The 17,352-nt window shown below is 35.9% G+C and overlaps 1 protein-coding gene across 2 annotated transcripts in view; it reads left to right on the top strand.

Annotated features, from left to right (window-relative positions):
- The window catches only part of CCDC148 (coiled-coil domain containing 148), a 189,756-nt gene that overhangs the window by 13,478 nt on the left and 158,926 nt on the right, over window positions 1-17,352 (top strand). For both annotated transcript variants that reach the window (XM_063077403.1, XM_063077411.1), the window contains 2 exons: window positions 1,023-1,118; window positions 1,258-1,439. In XM_063077403.1, the coding sequence (XP_062933473.1) occupies window positions 1,023-1,118; window positions 1,258-1,439 (278 nt within the window). The remainder of the gene's footprint in view (window positions 1-1,022; window positions 1,119-1,257; window positions 1,440-17,352) is intronic.

Raw genomic sequence — 17,352 nt, 5'->3', positions numbered from 1 at the left:
GTACACCTGAATCTGTCCAAGCACCCTCATTTCTTGCCTGGCATGTTACAGTGGCCTCATAACTGGTCTCTGTGCTTTCATTCTGACTCCTCCTCCCAGTGCATTCTGGGATCCTACCCCAGTGCAGGGGCACCAAGTCATCTCATTGCTGAAATCCCCCAGGAGCTCCTGCTGGCCTGTAAGTCCTAGTATCTATCTAGCCCTTTCTTGCTTCTTCAATTGCGTCTGCTACCTGACACTCACCCTTGCCCACAAGAGCTCAATCACACTGATGCTGGCCTTTTGTTCCTCCAACATGCCAAGTTCATTTCTGTCTGAAGGCCTTTGCTCTGGCTGTTTCCTCTGTCCCACTGACGGCCTTTTCTGTCATTTAGGTCTTGGCTTAAATGTCGCTTCCTTTGAGAGACCTGCCCTGAGAAGCCACAGTCACTCCCTATCGTACCACACTGTTTTTATATCACTTACCTCCTTCTGACACTTTCTCAGGTATTTCTTTCATCAGCTGTTAACTGTCTCCGCTCAATAGCACATAATCTCCATGAGTATAGTTGTTCTAGGTGTAGGTTTTTAGGTGATTTTATTTCTCTCTTTTTCAGTTGTTTTGTGATGTTGTTATATTGCTTTCATAATTAATACCAAAAAATTTTAAATCCATGCCCAGCTGGGGATTAGAGACAAAGATGGAAGGGAAGGAAGGAATGGTAAAGCAGAGACAACTTGGAAAGTTCTCAGCCTTCCCACAGACAAATTCCAAATGTGGGCGCAGAGAGGCTATGACCACACTGTACTTTCTGAGCCGTTTTTGGACTAAGTGTCTGGAAGCCTCATTGAGGCTCCTTTGTCTGATGAGCACTGCCTGGCTTGCATCTCTTTATCTCCCCTCCACAGGTCGGTGAAAGGGACTTTCCCTTGTGTAATTTTTCACCACTTATTGGCTTTTGAGAATAATCCTGGCGTGTTAAAATATAAATGTTGGATGAATTGTAACAATTTGCTTATTACTTGTTCCAAATGTCCTATAGGTTGACTCTGTAAAAAAACAGTTGAAAGCTGTCTTTCAAAGACTTGTCCTGGAGCAACAGAAAATAGAAAATGATCTCTTAGACTGGAGTATGAAAGTAAGTGTGATGCAACAGAAAATAGAAAATGATCTCTTAGACTGGAGTATGAAAGTAAGTGTGATAAAGCTAGTAACTTATTTGTTTACCAATTTACCATTTATATTTAATAAAATAATCATATCCTTTTTTTTTTTAGATACTAGATCATTTTTCAGAAGAAAAAACTAACCTGCTTAGTGAATTGCCCATGGAATTAGAAAGTTTGGAATGTCCATACCCTGATTTGAAATCTTCAATCCTTAATGAGTTCTATAACTTTACAGAGAAATTTCAAAAGAAACTTCAAGATTTTGATCTTCAGTTAGAAGACATATACAGGTGATGAGATAAAACTGTTTGAATCCTGTAGATTTTCGACACTAAATTTCTATTTTTGTTTAAGATCACTATACTTCTGATCTACTGTTTCATGGTTACTGCATGATTGAAATACAATCAATAAATATTTAGCTTGACTTTTTCTTGAATGGAAAGGGCCTTTTTAGAGTTTCTGGTTTATTAAAAAATAATTTCCTTGATGTAATGGTTGTTAAAATTTTTATGAGGTTAAGACATGGTGAAAATATCCCTCATTGAATTCTTTTCTGCACAGTTAAGAGATAGTTTTCAAATATGGATTTTTGGTAACCACAAATTTTCATTTCAAGATATGAAACTCCTCTACAGTGGAAATTTACAAATCAGCACTAATTTGTGGTGAACGCAGAGTATGTTTTCCAAATGTTTAAAAACTTTATTGTACATGTTAATTTTTTTTAGAAAATGTTCTTTTGGTTTTATTCTGAGAATGACAATCCTCTTCTGAATGACAAATATAATGTTCAGTGACTTAAAATTCACTTTTGGCAGTGGTCATCTTCTCTAGTGTCTTCCATATTAAAATTCACTTAAAGGACAAGTCCAGATATGCCACCCTGATTCACACCAATGGTCTACTTCATGTAGTATTCTGTATTTGAAGTTTCTAGGGGTCATTTTGTAAGAAAATAGATTTTTGTTCTGTGATATTGACCTCAAAAATTTTCCCAAAGAATGTATATTTTAAAAAAAAGGAAATTTTTTTTCTTTTTCTTTTTTTTAGGAAAACTATTAAAGGGACACAATTACAGTAAATTAAAAAGAAAAGATTCTTAACTTTGAAATGGAAGAAAATGAATATGACAAATATTTGTATTTCTTATATTTCTTATGAATTGCCTATGAATACAGCTCCTCTATAGGAAACTAGTAGTGTTAAGAAATAAGTAACAAGAAAAATCTTAAATCCTACCAAGGAGAGTTCTTTGCTTTATTAGCTCCCCGATCCTAACCCTTCAGTTACAGCCTCTACTTGTCTCAGCACATGTGCAGGTGAATAGAGCCAATCCTAGGTGAAGTCTGAGTCTTTCCTGACCCTAGCTTCTTCCTTACATCCCTGTGGGGCTGTTCACGTGTTCCTCCTCGTCAGACACCTTTTGGTCTCCTAAGAGCCACTCCCTTCCTACCTCTCTCGCTTCCTTTCTTCCTTCCTGCTTTGCAATAAAGCTGAGAAATAAATTAATAATATATGATTTGCATTTGTTGATTGATAACTTAATTATACTTTAGTTGAAACTTCGTCTCAGTGAAGTATTAACTCAACCATGCACTTAGCTTAAGTATCTAATTGTAAAATAAACATCCTCTCCCTGCTCCCCATCCCAACCTTGTTGAAGAGATCTTAGAACTCATCAAACAAGAGGAAGAGTGGGGGTGGAGGTATAATAATCAGGCTGATTGTGGCTGTGAACAAGGTAAATCTGTCTTTTTAAAACAAGTTGGCTGGCCCATGACCTTTCCTCCCAGATGACACCTTGTTCCCCTGACAAAGCTGGCTGAGATTGTGGTGTTTCTATGTCACCAGCTCCTAGATATGGAAGAGTTTGCCTTAGCAGCCTGAGAAGGCGTCCTTCCAGTAAAACCAATCTTTCTCAGCTCATTTTCCTTCCTTCCTTTTAAGCTGAACTCAATGTCTGCTATTCCCTTGCAACCCTGTGCCACTCAGAAAAAGTTTGGATTCACAACTACATTGAAATTAATGAATATTAAGTAAGAATTAGATGCATACATATTACATGTTAAGATTTCTGCAGAGAGAAGAAACATTGAGAATAAAATAGCCTAGGAAGGATTGATGGAGGAAGTAAAATTCATTATGGACTCTGAAGAATGGGTGGGGTTAGAATAGGTAGAACATGGGGAGGGAGGACATTCTAAGAAGGGAGATTAAGTAGCTAGACTGTAACTCCCTTGAGGACAAAGTCATTTATTAGCTCTATTTGTATCCTGAGCACCTAGCATCTTCTAAATAAATGATTGTTCAATTGAGTTAAATCAAAGGTGAAAACGACGAAGGAATGAGTGGCAAGGCATGTTATGGGAGCAGTAGAAATCTACTTTGGAGGAATATAAGGTTCATAAATTCTTAATAGTCTCCTTGCCATATGTAATTATCCAGAATACATTTTCTATAGTTGATGATGTGTTTTACTTGATGAATATTTATTGAGTAATTCTTAATATGTAGTAGTCTCTGCTAAACTCCTTGGTAGGGGGTTCAACAGGCAGGTTAGTCTAGAATATGGCCTTGTCTCTGAGAAGACTTAGAACATTTGGGAGAAGCAGCATATGTATGTGTGCCCTGACCAAATAAAAATTACATGCAAACATCAACTGAAGAAAATATTTTATATAGATAATGGCAGTGAATAATGAAGCATTGATAAAAACTGAATAAGATTTCAAGAGTAGTTTCTTTGAAGAGAAATAGACTAAAAGAAATATTTTGAATAAATACAGAGGTGGAAGGCATCAGTTATCTGTGTAGCTGGTGAGCAGTAAGGCATGTAAGTATATTATTCTAACTAGCACAATGAATTACATGTTCAATTATAATATTAAATAATATTAATTGCACTTCTAGTTTGCCAGTATATTCCCTTACTTTGATATAGCCATTTCCCCTTTTAGTTCTAGTTAATGGGCCTTGTGAGAATTTACATAGACTGTGTACATGTGTGTGCACATCTGCAGGAATAAGTGTATGCATACTTTAAACAGGTGTATACTGCTATGTTATAAGAAATTTGAAATGTCTGGGGAAATTTTTAAATTATGAGAAGTTTTCATTGGGCTAAAGGCAGTGTACATCATGGTTAGTCCCAGCATTTATTTTAATCCCCCCTATTTTGTAGTGGCCCACTCGTTGGGGTTGGAATGACTCCATCTACAGATCCAGAAGTGGGCTCTGACTGGGCATATGTACAGTGAGTGTAACCTCAGTTCCCCTGGCCATGGTGACTAGCTCAGGACTTCTGTTAGATGTTTATGAGGAGTAGCGCTTTTACTTCTGCATGGACGTGAACAATAAAACACGTGGCTGAGGTTGCTGCTGGCAGCCATCTTGTGAATGAAGGAAGACAGCGCATAGGGAGAGGGCACAGCCCAGAGAAGCATGGAGAAACTGAGCCAGAACCCTGTTTGAGCTGCAGGAGAAGCCCACCTCACTGCTGGATTTTTAAAGGCTATTAGTCTACAGTATTGTCTTAAGCCAGTGTAACTTGGGTTTTTAGTTGATCGCAACTAAAAACATCCCCAATTTGATGCAACACTTGATTAGGCTTAAAAATATTCACGACTCATGAAATTAATCTGTCAATTTAATACAGTTGCAATTGAAGAATTGTTAAAAATTATTTCAAAATTTGTTAGGAAGACAAATAAGCTAGTAAAGTCAGACAAAATTTGGAAATGAAAAATAAAAAGGGATGAGGGGATGGAAACTCCACAGCCAAGTATAAATATGTATTTTAAAATCAGAATAAATTCGAAACTTTTATTTGACTGTGGAGTATGTAGCAGGTCAGTAGAACAAAATAGAAATACAGAAAACAGAAAAATATAATAATTTAATATATTATAAAGAGAAATTATAAAACTGGGGAAAAGATAAGATTATTTATGACAGCATTAGAAAACAGGCAATTGGAAAATAAGGTTAGATCTCTTTATAGTTCTGTATGACTCAATAAACTCCAGATGCATTAAGATGGAGTATTAATATGGGAGTGGGGAAGTCCTCTCAAAAGTTTAAATAAATGCAGTGGCATAAACATTAAAAAAAAAAAAATCTGGCATGATGATTTCTCAGGGAAGTTTTAAATTGTTAGAGAACAAAGAGAGACTTCTGTTTTCCAGTACAGCATGGAAGGAGCATAGAAATTGCCACTCCATCCTAGCAACAAATAAAAAGTTGAACAAACTGAAAGATCGAGAACTCTTCTTAAATCTCTCATATAATTGAGGTCTGTTGGAAACGTACTGTCCCCAACATTGGAGAACCAGACAGGCAGATACAGAGAATCACAACTTACTGGAGCAGAAACCTCTGAGCAAAAACCTCTGTGGGAACCAGTTCAGGGTAGGAAAACCTGAGCTATAGTTAATGAATTGCTGGAAGCTCAATGTGGACAATTTTGAATGTTAAAAACTCCAAGGGGGGCTGTGCAGTTAGCTCATTTGGTTAGAGTGCAGCCTTACAACCCCAAGGTCATGGGTTTGGATTCCCGTACTGGTCAGTCACCAAAATCAATCAATAAAGAAATATAAAAATAAAAACTCCAAGGGGACCCAGTCATATGGAGGAGTCTGCACACTTTAATGAGTTTTACTTCCAGGAGCTATATCAGGTCTTCACACTGAATATCTGAGAAAAATGCCCTTGTGCTTCCAGCAGGGAAAGAGGAAAAGGAATAATTTGGTAATATGCCAGAACATTGTATTATTTTTAATACAAAAAAAATACAAGGGGAAACTATTTTACCAGAGACTATGTGTTAGGATTTTATCAAACCCTGAAAAACCTGAGTGAGGGGAAATATCTAACTCCAGCCAGCTCTAGCTTTTCATATAGGAGAATGGAAGCACTCAGCTCCAATCCTTTTCCCTCATCTTTTTCACTTAAGGAGGCAGAAAACCTGAGAGGCACTGGTGAAGTTCACAGTCTGGCGGCACAGGCTTACCAGAAAACTGAGACTTAATGACAGGAATGTAGAACACTTCTGCCTCCACATTTTACCACTTATTTACTAAAGGCCTATTTATCACAGTTCCTTTTGCTTAGGATGTTATGTTTGCCTTTCAACAACAAAAAAGTATACTAAAAGGCAAAAAAAAAAAAAAAAAACGTATAAAGAGTCTGAACAAGCATCAGAACAAGAGTTAGATATGGTAGTAATGTTGGAATTATCAGACCAGGAATTTTTAAAAACCATGCTTAATATGCTAAGGGCTTTAATGGGGGAAAAAAAACATGCAAGAACAGAAGGGCAATGTAAACAGTGATGAGTGATGGAAATTCTAAGAAAGAATCCCCCTCCCCCAAAATACTAGAGATTAAAAACACTGCAATGGAAATAAAGAATGCCTCTGATGGACTCATTAGTAGACTGAACACAGTTGAAGAAAGAATCTCTGAGCTTGAGGATATGACAACAGAAACATTCAAAACTGAAAAGCAAAGAGAAAAAAGACTGAACCCCCCCAAACCCCAGAATATCTAAGAACTGTGGGACAACTGCAAAAGATGTAACATGTGTAGTGAGAATATCAGGAGAAGAAAGATAGGAAGAAACAGAAGCAATATTTGAAGCCATAATGATTGAGAATTCCCCTAAAATTAATGTCAGACATCAAACCATGGATCCGGGAAGCTCAGAGAACAGAAAGCAAAATAAATACTTAAAAAAATTCCACAATAAAAAAACTACACCTATGCATATAATATTCAAATTTCAGAAAATTAAAGATGAAGAAAAATTTTGAAAGAATCCAGAGGAAAAATACCACTTTACCTATAGAGGAGCAAAGATAAGAATTACATCCATCTTCTCAGAAACCTGTAAGCAAGAAGAGAGTATAGTGAAATATTTAAAGTGTTGAGAGAGAAAAAACAACAACCCATCAACCAAGGATTCTGTAACCTGTGAAATTATACTTCAGAAGTGAAAGAGAGAGAGTGGGGCTGGCCAGTTAGCTTACTTGGGAGAACATGGTGCTGATAACACCAAGGTCAAGGGTTTGGATCTCCTTACTGGCCAGCCACCAAAAGGAAAAAAAAAAAAAAAAAAAAAAGAAATGTCAAAAAAAGCTCTTCAGAGAGGATGAAAATGACATAGGTCAGAAATTCAGATCTACATAAAGAAAGAGTAGAGCATCAGAAAGGAATAAGTTAAGGTAAAATTAACACTTTTATTTTTCTTATTCTTAATTGATCTAACAGATAACAGCTTATTCAAAATAATGATGACAATGTATTCAACTATGTATGGTCACATATATGCTTCTATATGAATGAAATGAATGATAGCAATGATACAAGGAACAAGAGGGAGAAATTAGTAATATTTTGTTTTTAGAAGGCACTTGAACTTGAAGTGGTATAGAGTTATTTGAAAGTGGACTTGGATTAGTTGTAAATGTATATTGCAAACTTTAGGGCAACCACTAAAAAAAGTGAAAAAAAGTATAATTAATATTTATAAAGAAAACGGAAACTTATAAAATGCTCAGTAAAAACCACAAAAGGCAGAAAACATGTGGAAGACAAAAATAGAAACAAAGAACAAGAGCTACAAATAAAGAACAGCAACAAATATGGTAGACATTAATCCAACTATATCAATATCTGTCTTAAATGTCAATGGTCTAAATACACCAATTAAAAGACTGATTGTCAGAATGGGTCAGAAAACAAGACCCAGCTATGTGTTGTCTACAAGAAACTCACTTTAACATCAAAGTATATACCATGCTAACACTGATCAAAAGAAAGCAGGAGTAGCTGTATTAATTTCACAGAGAGCAGACTTCAAAGCAAGGAAAATTATCAGGGATAAAGAGGGGCATTACATAATAATAAAGGGAGTCAGTATTCCAAGAAGACATAACAAGACAATGTGTATGTGCCTAAGAACACAGCATCAAATTATGTGAGGCAAAAACTGATAGAGCTGCAAGGAGAAATAGATAAATCCACTAATACAGTTGGGGATTTTAATATCCCTCTATTAGAAATGAATAGACCCAGCAGATGACATGATTATCTATGCAGAAAATCTGAATAGAACCTACAAAAAACTCCTGAAACTAATAAGTGATTATAACAAAGTAGCAGGATACAAAATTAATATACAAAAGTCAATACTTCCCTATATAACAGCAATAAACAAGGGAAATTTGAAATTAAAAGCACATTACAATTTACATTAGCACCCCCCAAAATGAAATGCTTAGGTGTAAATCAATCAAATTATACAAGATTTTTATCAGGAAAACTACAAAACTCTGATGAAAAATATCAAAGAAGAACTAAAATAGAGAGATATTTCATGTTCATGTATAGGAGGATTCAATATTGTCAAGATGTCAGTTCTTCCCAAGTAGTCTATAGAGTCAACACAATCCCAGTCAAAATCCCAGCAAATTGTTTTTTTGGATATTGACAAGATGATCCTAAAGTTTATATGGAAAGGTGAAAGACCCAAAATAGCCAGCTCAAAATTGAAGGATAAAAACAAAGTTGGAGGACTGACACTGCCCAACTTTAAGACTTACTATAAAGTTATAGTAATTAAGATAATGTGGTATTGGCCAGAGAATAGACAAACAGACCCACAGATCAGAAAAGAGAGCCCAGAAATAGGTCCACATAAATATAGTCAACAGATGTTTGACAAAGGAGCAAAGGCAATGCAAAGAAACAAAGGTAGTCTTTTCCACAAATGGTAATGGAACAACTAGACATCCACAGGCAACCAACCAAACAAATAAACAAAAAGGATCTGGACAACAAACTTAACGTTTCAAAAAAATTAACTCAAAATGTATCATAGACCTAACTGTTAAACACAAAACTATAACACTCCTAGAAAATAACATAGAAGAAAACCTAGATGATCTTAGACATGGCAATGACTTTTTTGATGCATCATCAAAGGCATGATCTATGAATGAAATAATTGATGAGCTGGACCTAATTAAACTTAAAAAACTTCTTGTCTGAAAAAGACAATGTCAAGTTAATGAGAACACAAGACACAGACTGAGAGAAAATATTTGCAAAGGACACATCCGATAAAGGACTAGTATCCAGAATTTACAAAGAACTCTTATAACTCAACAATAAGAAAACAGACAACCCAATTAAAATATGGGCAAAAGTATTAAACAGACACCTCACCAAAGAAGATATGCAGATGGCACATAAGCACATGAAAAGATGTTCAACATCACGTCATTACAGAATTGGTGAGAACCAACCTAAGGATACTAGAGATGGGGGGGGAGGGAGGAGGTTTGAGGAGTGATAGGTCAGGTAAAGGGCATAAAGAAAAATTATGATTTGTAATAATGAATATGCTAATAATAAAAAATAAAAATAAAAAAACAGCCTAGCAATAAACATCTTTTGTACATAAAATAAAGAATTGCAAATTAAAACAATGACCCCTGCACACTTGTTAGAATGGCCAAAATCCGTAACACTGACAAGGTCAAATCTTGTTCATTGCTGGTGGGAATTCAAAATGGTACAGCCACTTTGGAAGACAGTTTGACAGTTTCTTACAAAATTAGACATACTCTTACCATAAAATTCAGCTATTGTGCTCCATGGTATTTACCCAAGTTAACTGAAAATTTATGACCACACAAAACCTGAACATGGATGTTTGTAGCAGTTTTATTCGTAACTGCCAAAACTTGGAAATGACCAAGATGTCCTTCAGTAGGTGAATGGATAAATAAACTGTGGTATATCCAAATGATGGAATATTATTCAGTGCTAAAAAGAAATGAGCTATCAAGCCATGAAAAGATATGGGGGAAACTTAAATGCATATTTAAGCTCTCAGGCAGAGCACAAAGGGTTTTTAGGGCAGTAAAAATATTCTGTACAATGGTGAATACATATAATTATATATTTGTCAAAACTCATAGTATGTGCAATATTAAGAATGAACTCTAACATAAACTATGGACTTTGAATGATGATAGTGTGTTAATGTAGGTTCACTGATTGTAACAGATGCACCTTTTGGTGCAGAATATTGAAAGAGGAAGAGATTTTTGTTGTGAGGACAGAGGTATGTGAGACCTCTCTATACTTTCCACTTAATTTGCTTTAAACCGGAAACTGCTCTTAGAAAATAAAGTTTATTAACTTAAACAGAGAGTAGAAAAAGGGTAAGTAATTTGACTTTTTTTCACTGTTCCACAGCATAGAAAAATAAGGGAGTCTTCTAAGTTATGTTTATGTATTTCATAAAAAGTTGAAAAAGACTGCACACTTACAAAAAGCTATAGCCCAGTCTCACTTATATCTATTGATACAAAAACCATAAATAGAATATTTGCTATCAGGATCTAGCAGCAAATTAAAAGAATGATCTAAGGAGATCCATTATGGCTTATCTTCATGGACATTAAAATGCCATTAACACTTTTAACATCTATTCTTAAAAAAATGTAAACGTGTTAAAATAATGGATGGATACTTTTTATTATAAAAACTTCTCAAAACATAATGTGAAAACATAGAAGCATTTTAATTAGTGACAAGCATGTCTGTAATCACTACCATTATTTAATGTTACCCTAAAAATATTAGGTAACACAGTTAGACAAGAGAATGATATTACAGTTATAAAACACAGAAATAGGTAAGATTATTTTACTTGCAGATTAGTTTATACTAGGAAAACCCAAGGCACTCAACTGAAAAAAAAAAAAAAACTGTATAAACAATAACATAATTTAGTAAGACAGTTGGGTATAAAATAAGTATAAATAAAACCAAAATTCCTTATACATACACACAATGGCCAACCAGAAGATATAATAAAAGAGAGAAACATAGTTTGCAATAGCAACAATAAATATAGAATATTTAGGAACTCACTTAACCAGAAATATGAAAGATCTATCCTATAAGGAGAAACTTTAAAATGTTATTTAAGGACATAAAACTTGAATAAGCCAATCCTTATTCTTAGAAGATTCAGTGATTATAGACTTTTTATCCCTCAGTCTATAAATTTAATGTGAACCCAATAAAATCATTCACAAGATTTAAAAAAAAAAAAGCAATCAGAATTTTAATTTTCCATGAGAAAAACAAAAAAGCAACAAGATCTAGGAAAATTCTGGGGGAAAAGAATCAATAATGAGGGAGGCCTATTGCTTTCATATATTAAGTCTTTTATAAATGATACATTGTCATGAATATATAGTTAGGTCAATGGATGTGAGTAAGGTTCTGACAATCGGAAATACTTGCACAAAATTTGGATTCAGAATTGCGTTAAAGGGACAAGAGGCAGGGAGTGAGGCAGCATTTTGCTCATGTGGATCATGCTCCGCAATCGTAGGTCCTGAAGTGATAGGTGGGGCCTTCCCTAGTCACAGCAGAGACATTGAGATTTTCTGGGAGCTGGAAATTGCTCCGCTGGCCCTTTCAGTTATTGTGTAAGCGGTATAATATCTAGGCATAAACTCCTTCTTGCTTAAAGAGTTTGAGTGGTTTCTGTCATCTGCAACTAAACCTAACAGATACAGTAACAGTATGGGAGAGCAGATATTTCATATTCTGCTGAAGAGAGTATAAATTGGTCAAACTTTTCTATAGAGTAGTTTAGCAGGACCTGTCAGATCACAAAGTACGTACCCTTTGTCCTGATAGTTTTCATATCTGAAGAGTATATCATACAAATATACTTGAATATATATACACTGACATTTTTAGAGTTATTCATTGCGGTAGCAAAAGATTGAGCCAAAACCTTAATATAAGTAGGGACTAGTTTTGTAGATTATTGTACATCCATACAATGTGTTCTGCGGATAAAAAGAAAGTGTGAGAACTTACATTTACTTACATGGAATAATATTCAAGGGTTAAGGTGAGGTATAGAGTTAAGAAACAAAGCAATGTGCAGTACACTGTAAAACAGGGAGAAGTATATATGTATATGTTTGCTTTTGTATGTCTGAAACAATACATAAAAATTGATAACATTTATTGCCTCTTGGGAGGAGAGCTAGGTGCCCGGGGGATAAGGTGCAGGAGAATTTTTATTGTGTCCCCTTTCATTAATATCTTTTGAATTTTGAACCATATGAATATGTTTTCTATTCTTAAACAAAGAATTTTTTAAAGGGAAAAGCTGACAAGGGTAAAAGTTAAATAGTAGACAGGAAAACATTGGCAACATATCAGGCACAAAAGATTCAAATCTAATGTATTAATATATATAATATATAAACATGCTTTACAGATTAATTGAATGATGAACAGCCAAAAAGGAAAAGAAGCAAAGGAGATGAAGGAGTGATTTATCATATTTTCATATTTCATTCATGTTTTCTTCAACAAATATTTATTGAGCATCTACTGGCATAAAATAGACAAAAGTCCCTGTACTCATGAAGCGAGTTGGAGACACACAAAAAACTATAAACATAATACATAAGTAAATTATGCACAGTAGTGTGTGAAAAGGTGATAAGTACTACAAAAAATATAGATTAGGGTAAGAGAGAGAGAAGGTGCTGGGTTTGCAGGGGTTGGGAGGGCAGGTTACAGTTTTGAATAGAAGCTTAGGGATAGGCCTGGTTGAGAAAGTGACATTGAAGTAAAATCATAAAGGGTGTTGAGAGAGCCAGTCATGCAGAAATTTGGGGTAAAAGTGTTCCAGCCAGGGCCGAGCCCGTGGCGCACTCGGGAGAGTGCGGCGCTCCGGCGACGCTCCCGCAGCGGGTTCGGATCCTATATAGGAATGGCCGGTGCGCTCACTGGCTGAGTGCCGGTCACAAAAAAGACAAAAAAAAAAAAAAAAAAAAAAAAGTGTTCCAGTCAGTGTTTACTGAAGCGAGTGTGCCTGGCAAGAGGCCACTGGCAGGAATAGTGACAGACGGGGAGACTAGCAGAAGAGGAGGCCAGAGAGGTAAGGGTGAGGGGTGGGTGGGACAGTTAGAGTTTTGTAGCCATTTAAAAACTTCAGCTTTTAATCTGAGTGATAGAGGAAGCTATTGGAAGGTGTTGAGCAGAAGTGAGCAGAGTGACAAGACCTGACGTAATTGAATATAAGGATCACTTTGGCAGTTGCTATGTTTAAGGTGGACTGGCAGGGTGGGGGGAAAGGGCGTGCTGGTGAGCATGAGAAAAGATTGAACACTTAGGAAGTCAAAGGAATCCAGGTGAGAGATTGATGGTGGCCCAGATCAGGGAGTACAGGTGGTGAGAAATTATCAGCTCTTGGATGTATTTTAAGGGTAGAGCAAAGAGCATCTTCTGATAGATTTTGTGAGGCATGTGAGAAAAAGAGAGCAGCAAGAATCGTTTGAAATAGTTGCTTTCTGAGATGAGCAACTAAAAGAATGGAGTTGTCATCAGCTGAGATGAGGGGAGTGTGAGTGAAGCAGGCTTTGGCTGTGGAAAGATCAGGCATTCAGGTTTGGACATGTTTAATTTGAGAAGCTGTTAGGTAGCCATGTAGGGATTTGGGGGAGGCAGTGGGCTCTATGGATTTGAAGTTCAGGAAAGAGATCTGAGCTGGAGTTACACACTTGTGAGTCAGCAGCATGGGACTGGATGTGATCACCAGGGGAGTGGAGAAAGGAGAAGATCAAGGATTGATCCCCTTGGCTTTCCAACATTACAGTGTCAGGGAGAAGAGGAACACCCAACAAAGGACACTGAAGTAAGGTGTAGAAGGCAAGTGAAGAGGGAGTGGTCCAATGAAAAAATGCTGCTGTTGAGTCAAATAAATTAGACTGATAATTGGCTGTTGCCTTTAGATGGATGTCTGTGGTGGCCATTTTCACTGAAGAAGTGGAAGCAAATGCCTGATTGGAGTGCATTTGGGTGAATGGGAAGAGTGGAATTGAAGACAATGTGTATTGACAACTCTTTTGGGAAGTTTTTCTGCAAAGGAGAGTAGGGAAGTAGGTCCAGACTTTTATTCCTTTGTTTGTTTTTTTTTCCTTTTGTTTGTTTAAAATGGAAAAATAGCAGTGTGTTTGATGCTGATAACAATAATCCAGTAACGGGTAAACTGTGATGATGCAGGAGAGAGAGAAGAATTGCTGAATGATGTCCTGGAGTTGCAAGGAGAGTTGAGATTTAGTGCACAGGTGGAGGGATAAGCACAGACTGTTCGTCTCCTGCAGAAACAGGTGGGGATGCAGAATATATGATGCGGATGCTGGGAGATGTCAGGGTGGCAGACTGTGGAACCCTGGGTGGCAATTTTAAATACAAGTGCTAAGAAATTTATGAAAGCCTCTCTACTCATCAAAGTAATGAAAATCAAAATTATTACTCAGATTTTTACCTGTGCATTGGTAAAACATAGACATACAGTTTCAAGGTGTTTTTATTTTTTTAATTGAAACATAATTGATTGTTTATATCCATGAGGTAGCATGTTGAATATCTCAATACCTGTGTGTAATATATGATGCTCAAATCAGGATAGTTAATATATTCAACATTATACACTGTAATCATTTTTTGTGGCCCTTTACCAATTTCTCACTACCCCTCACCCCCCGTCCCCACCTGTGGTAACCTCAGTTTGGTTCTCCCCTTTCGAAAGTTCAATGTATTATTGTGATTGTTGTATGTTTGGTTTATTATTTATTATTATTATTATTTTTTTTAGCACTCAAGAGTGAGGACATGTGGTATTTCTCTTTCTGTGCCCGGCTTATTTCACTTCACATAATTTTCTCTAAGTTCATCCTGTTGCTCCAAATGACAGAATTTCATTCTTTTTCATGGCTGAGTGGTATTCCATTGTGTATATATACCGCATTTTCCTTATCTAGTCATCTGTCAATGAACACTTAGGTTGGTTCCATATTTTGGCTATTGTAAATAGAGCTGTGATGAACATGGGAGTGCAGTACTCCTTTGACATGATGATTTCCATTCCTTTGGGTATATACCCAGTAGTGGAATTGCTGGATTGTATGGCAGTTGTACCTGTAGTTGTTTGAGGAACCTCCATAATGTTTTTCATAGTGGCTGCATTAATTTACAGTCCCACCAACAGTGTAGGAGGGTTCCCTTTCTCTGCTTCTGCATCAGCATTTGTTATTCTGTCTTTTTGATAACAGCAAGTCTAACTAGAGTGAGATGATATCTCATTGTGGTTTTGATTTGCATTTCCCTGATGCTTAGTAATACTGAACATTTTTTTCATGTGTCTGTTGGCCATTTGTATATCTTTCTTTGAGAAATGCCTACTCTGCTCCTTTGCCCATTTTTAAAATTCGGTTACTTATTTTTTTTTACTGTGAAGTTGTTTGAGTTCCTTGTATATTTCGGATATTAATCCCTTGTTAGATGCATAGTTTGCAAATATATTCTCCCATTCTCTAGGTTGTCTTTTTGCTGAGTTAATTGTTTCTTTTGCTTTGCAGAAGCCTTTTAGTCTTATATAATTCCATTTGTTTATTTTTTCCTTTGCTTTTGGGGTCTTATTCATAAAGTTTTTTCCAAGACCTACTTCCTGAAGTGTTTCCCCATGTTTTCTTTTAGGAGTTTTATAGTTCCAGGTCTTATATTTAAGTCTTTAATCTATTTTGAGTTGATTTTGGTATATGGCGAGAGGTAGGGGTCTAGTTTCATTCTTTACATATAGATATCCAGCACCATTTCAATGAAGAGACAGTCTTTTCCCCAATGTATGTTCTTGGTGACTTTGTCAAAGATCAGTTGGCTGTAAATATGTGGGTTGATGTCTGGGTTCCCTATACCATTCAATTTGTCTGAGTGTCTGTTTTTCTGCTAATACCATGTTGTTTTGGTTACTAGCTTTGTAGTATAATTTGAATTCAGGTAGTGTAATTCCTCTGGCTTTATTTATTTATTTATTTAGCTCAGCATTTCTTTGGCTATTTTGGGGTCTTTTGTTGTTCTATATGACTCTTTGGATTATTTTTTCTATTTCTGTGAAGAATGTCATTGGTAAAATACCAATGATGTGGATTGTATTGAATCTGTAGATCACTTTGGGTAGTATGGACATTTTCACAATGTTAATTCTTCCAATCCCAGAGCATGGGATGTTTTCCATCTTTTTGTGTCTTCTTTAATTTCTTTCAGCAGTGTTTCGTAGTTCTCATTGTGGAGATCTTTCATCTCCTTGGTTAAACTGATTCCTAGATATTTTATTTTTTTGGTGACTATTGTAAATGGGCTTGCTTTCTTGCTTTCTTTTTCTGCCAGTTTGTTATTGGAATATTAAAATGCTACTGATTTTTGCATGTTGATTTTGTATCCTGCAACTTTACTGAAGTTGTTTATCAGCTCTAAGAGTTTTTGGTAGAGTCATTAGGCTTTTGTATATAGAATCATGTCATCTGCAAACAGGGACAATTTGACTTTGTCTTTTCCAATGCAGATGCCCTTTATTTATTTCTCTTGCCTGATTGCTCTGGCTAGTACTTCCAGCACTATGTTACTAGGAGTGGTGAGAGTGGACGTCCTTGTTTTGTTCTTGTTCTTAATTCAGGGTGATATTCAGGATATTCCCATTCAGGATGATATTGGCAGTTGGGTTATCATATATGGCTTTTCTTGTGTTGAGAGATTTTCCTTCCATACCTAATTTGTTGAGAATCTATAATGAAGCAATGTTGAATTTTGTCAAATACGTTTTCAGCATCTATTGAGATGATCATATGGTTTTTGTGCTTAATTTTGTAGATGTGGTGTGTCACATTTATTGACTTGAATACATTGAGACATCCTTGCATCCCTGGGACAAATCCCTCTTGGTCATGGTATATAATTATTTTTTAAAAATGCATTGCTGTATTCTGATTGCTAATATTCTGTTGAAGATTTTTGCATCTATGTTCATCAGAGATATTGGCCTGTAGTTTTCTTTTTTTATTGTATCTTTGTCTGGTTTTGGTATCAGGGTGATGCTGAACTCATAGATTGAGTTTGGGAGAATGGCCTCTGTTTCAATTTTTTGGAATAGTTTGAGAATAATTTGTATTTATTGCTCTTTAAAGGTTTGGTAGAATTCAGTAGTAAGGCCATAAAGTCCTGGGCTTTTCTTTGTTGGGAGATTCCTGATTACTGCTTCAATCATGTTGCTTGCTATTGGTCTGTTCAGATTTTTTATGTCTTCTTGGTTCA

This window comes from Cynocephalus volans, chromosome 1 (genome assembly GCF_027409185.1).
Source record: "Cynocephalus volans isolate mCynVol1 chromosome 1, mCynVol1.pri, whole genome shotgun sequence".
Taxonomy (NCBI): Eukaryota; Metazoa; Chordata; class Mammalia; order Dermoptera; family Cynocephalidae; genus Cynocephalus; species Cynocephalus volans.
This window is presented reverse-complemented; position numbering and strand designations above follow the sequence as displayed.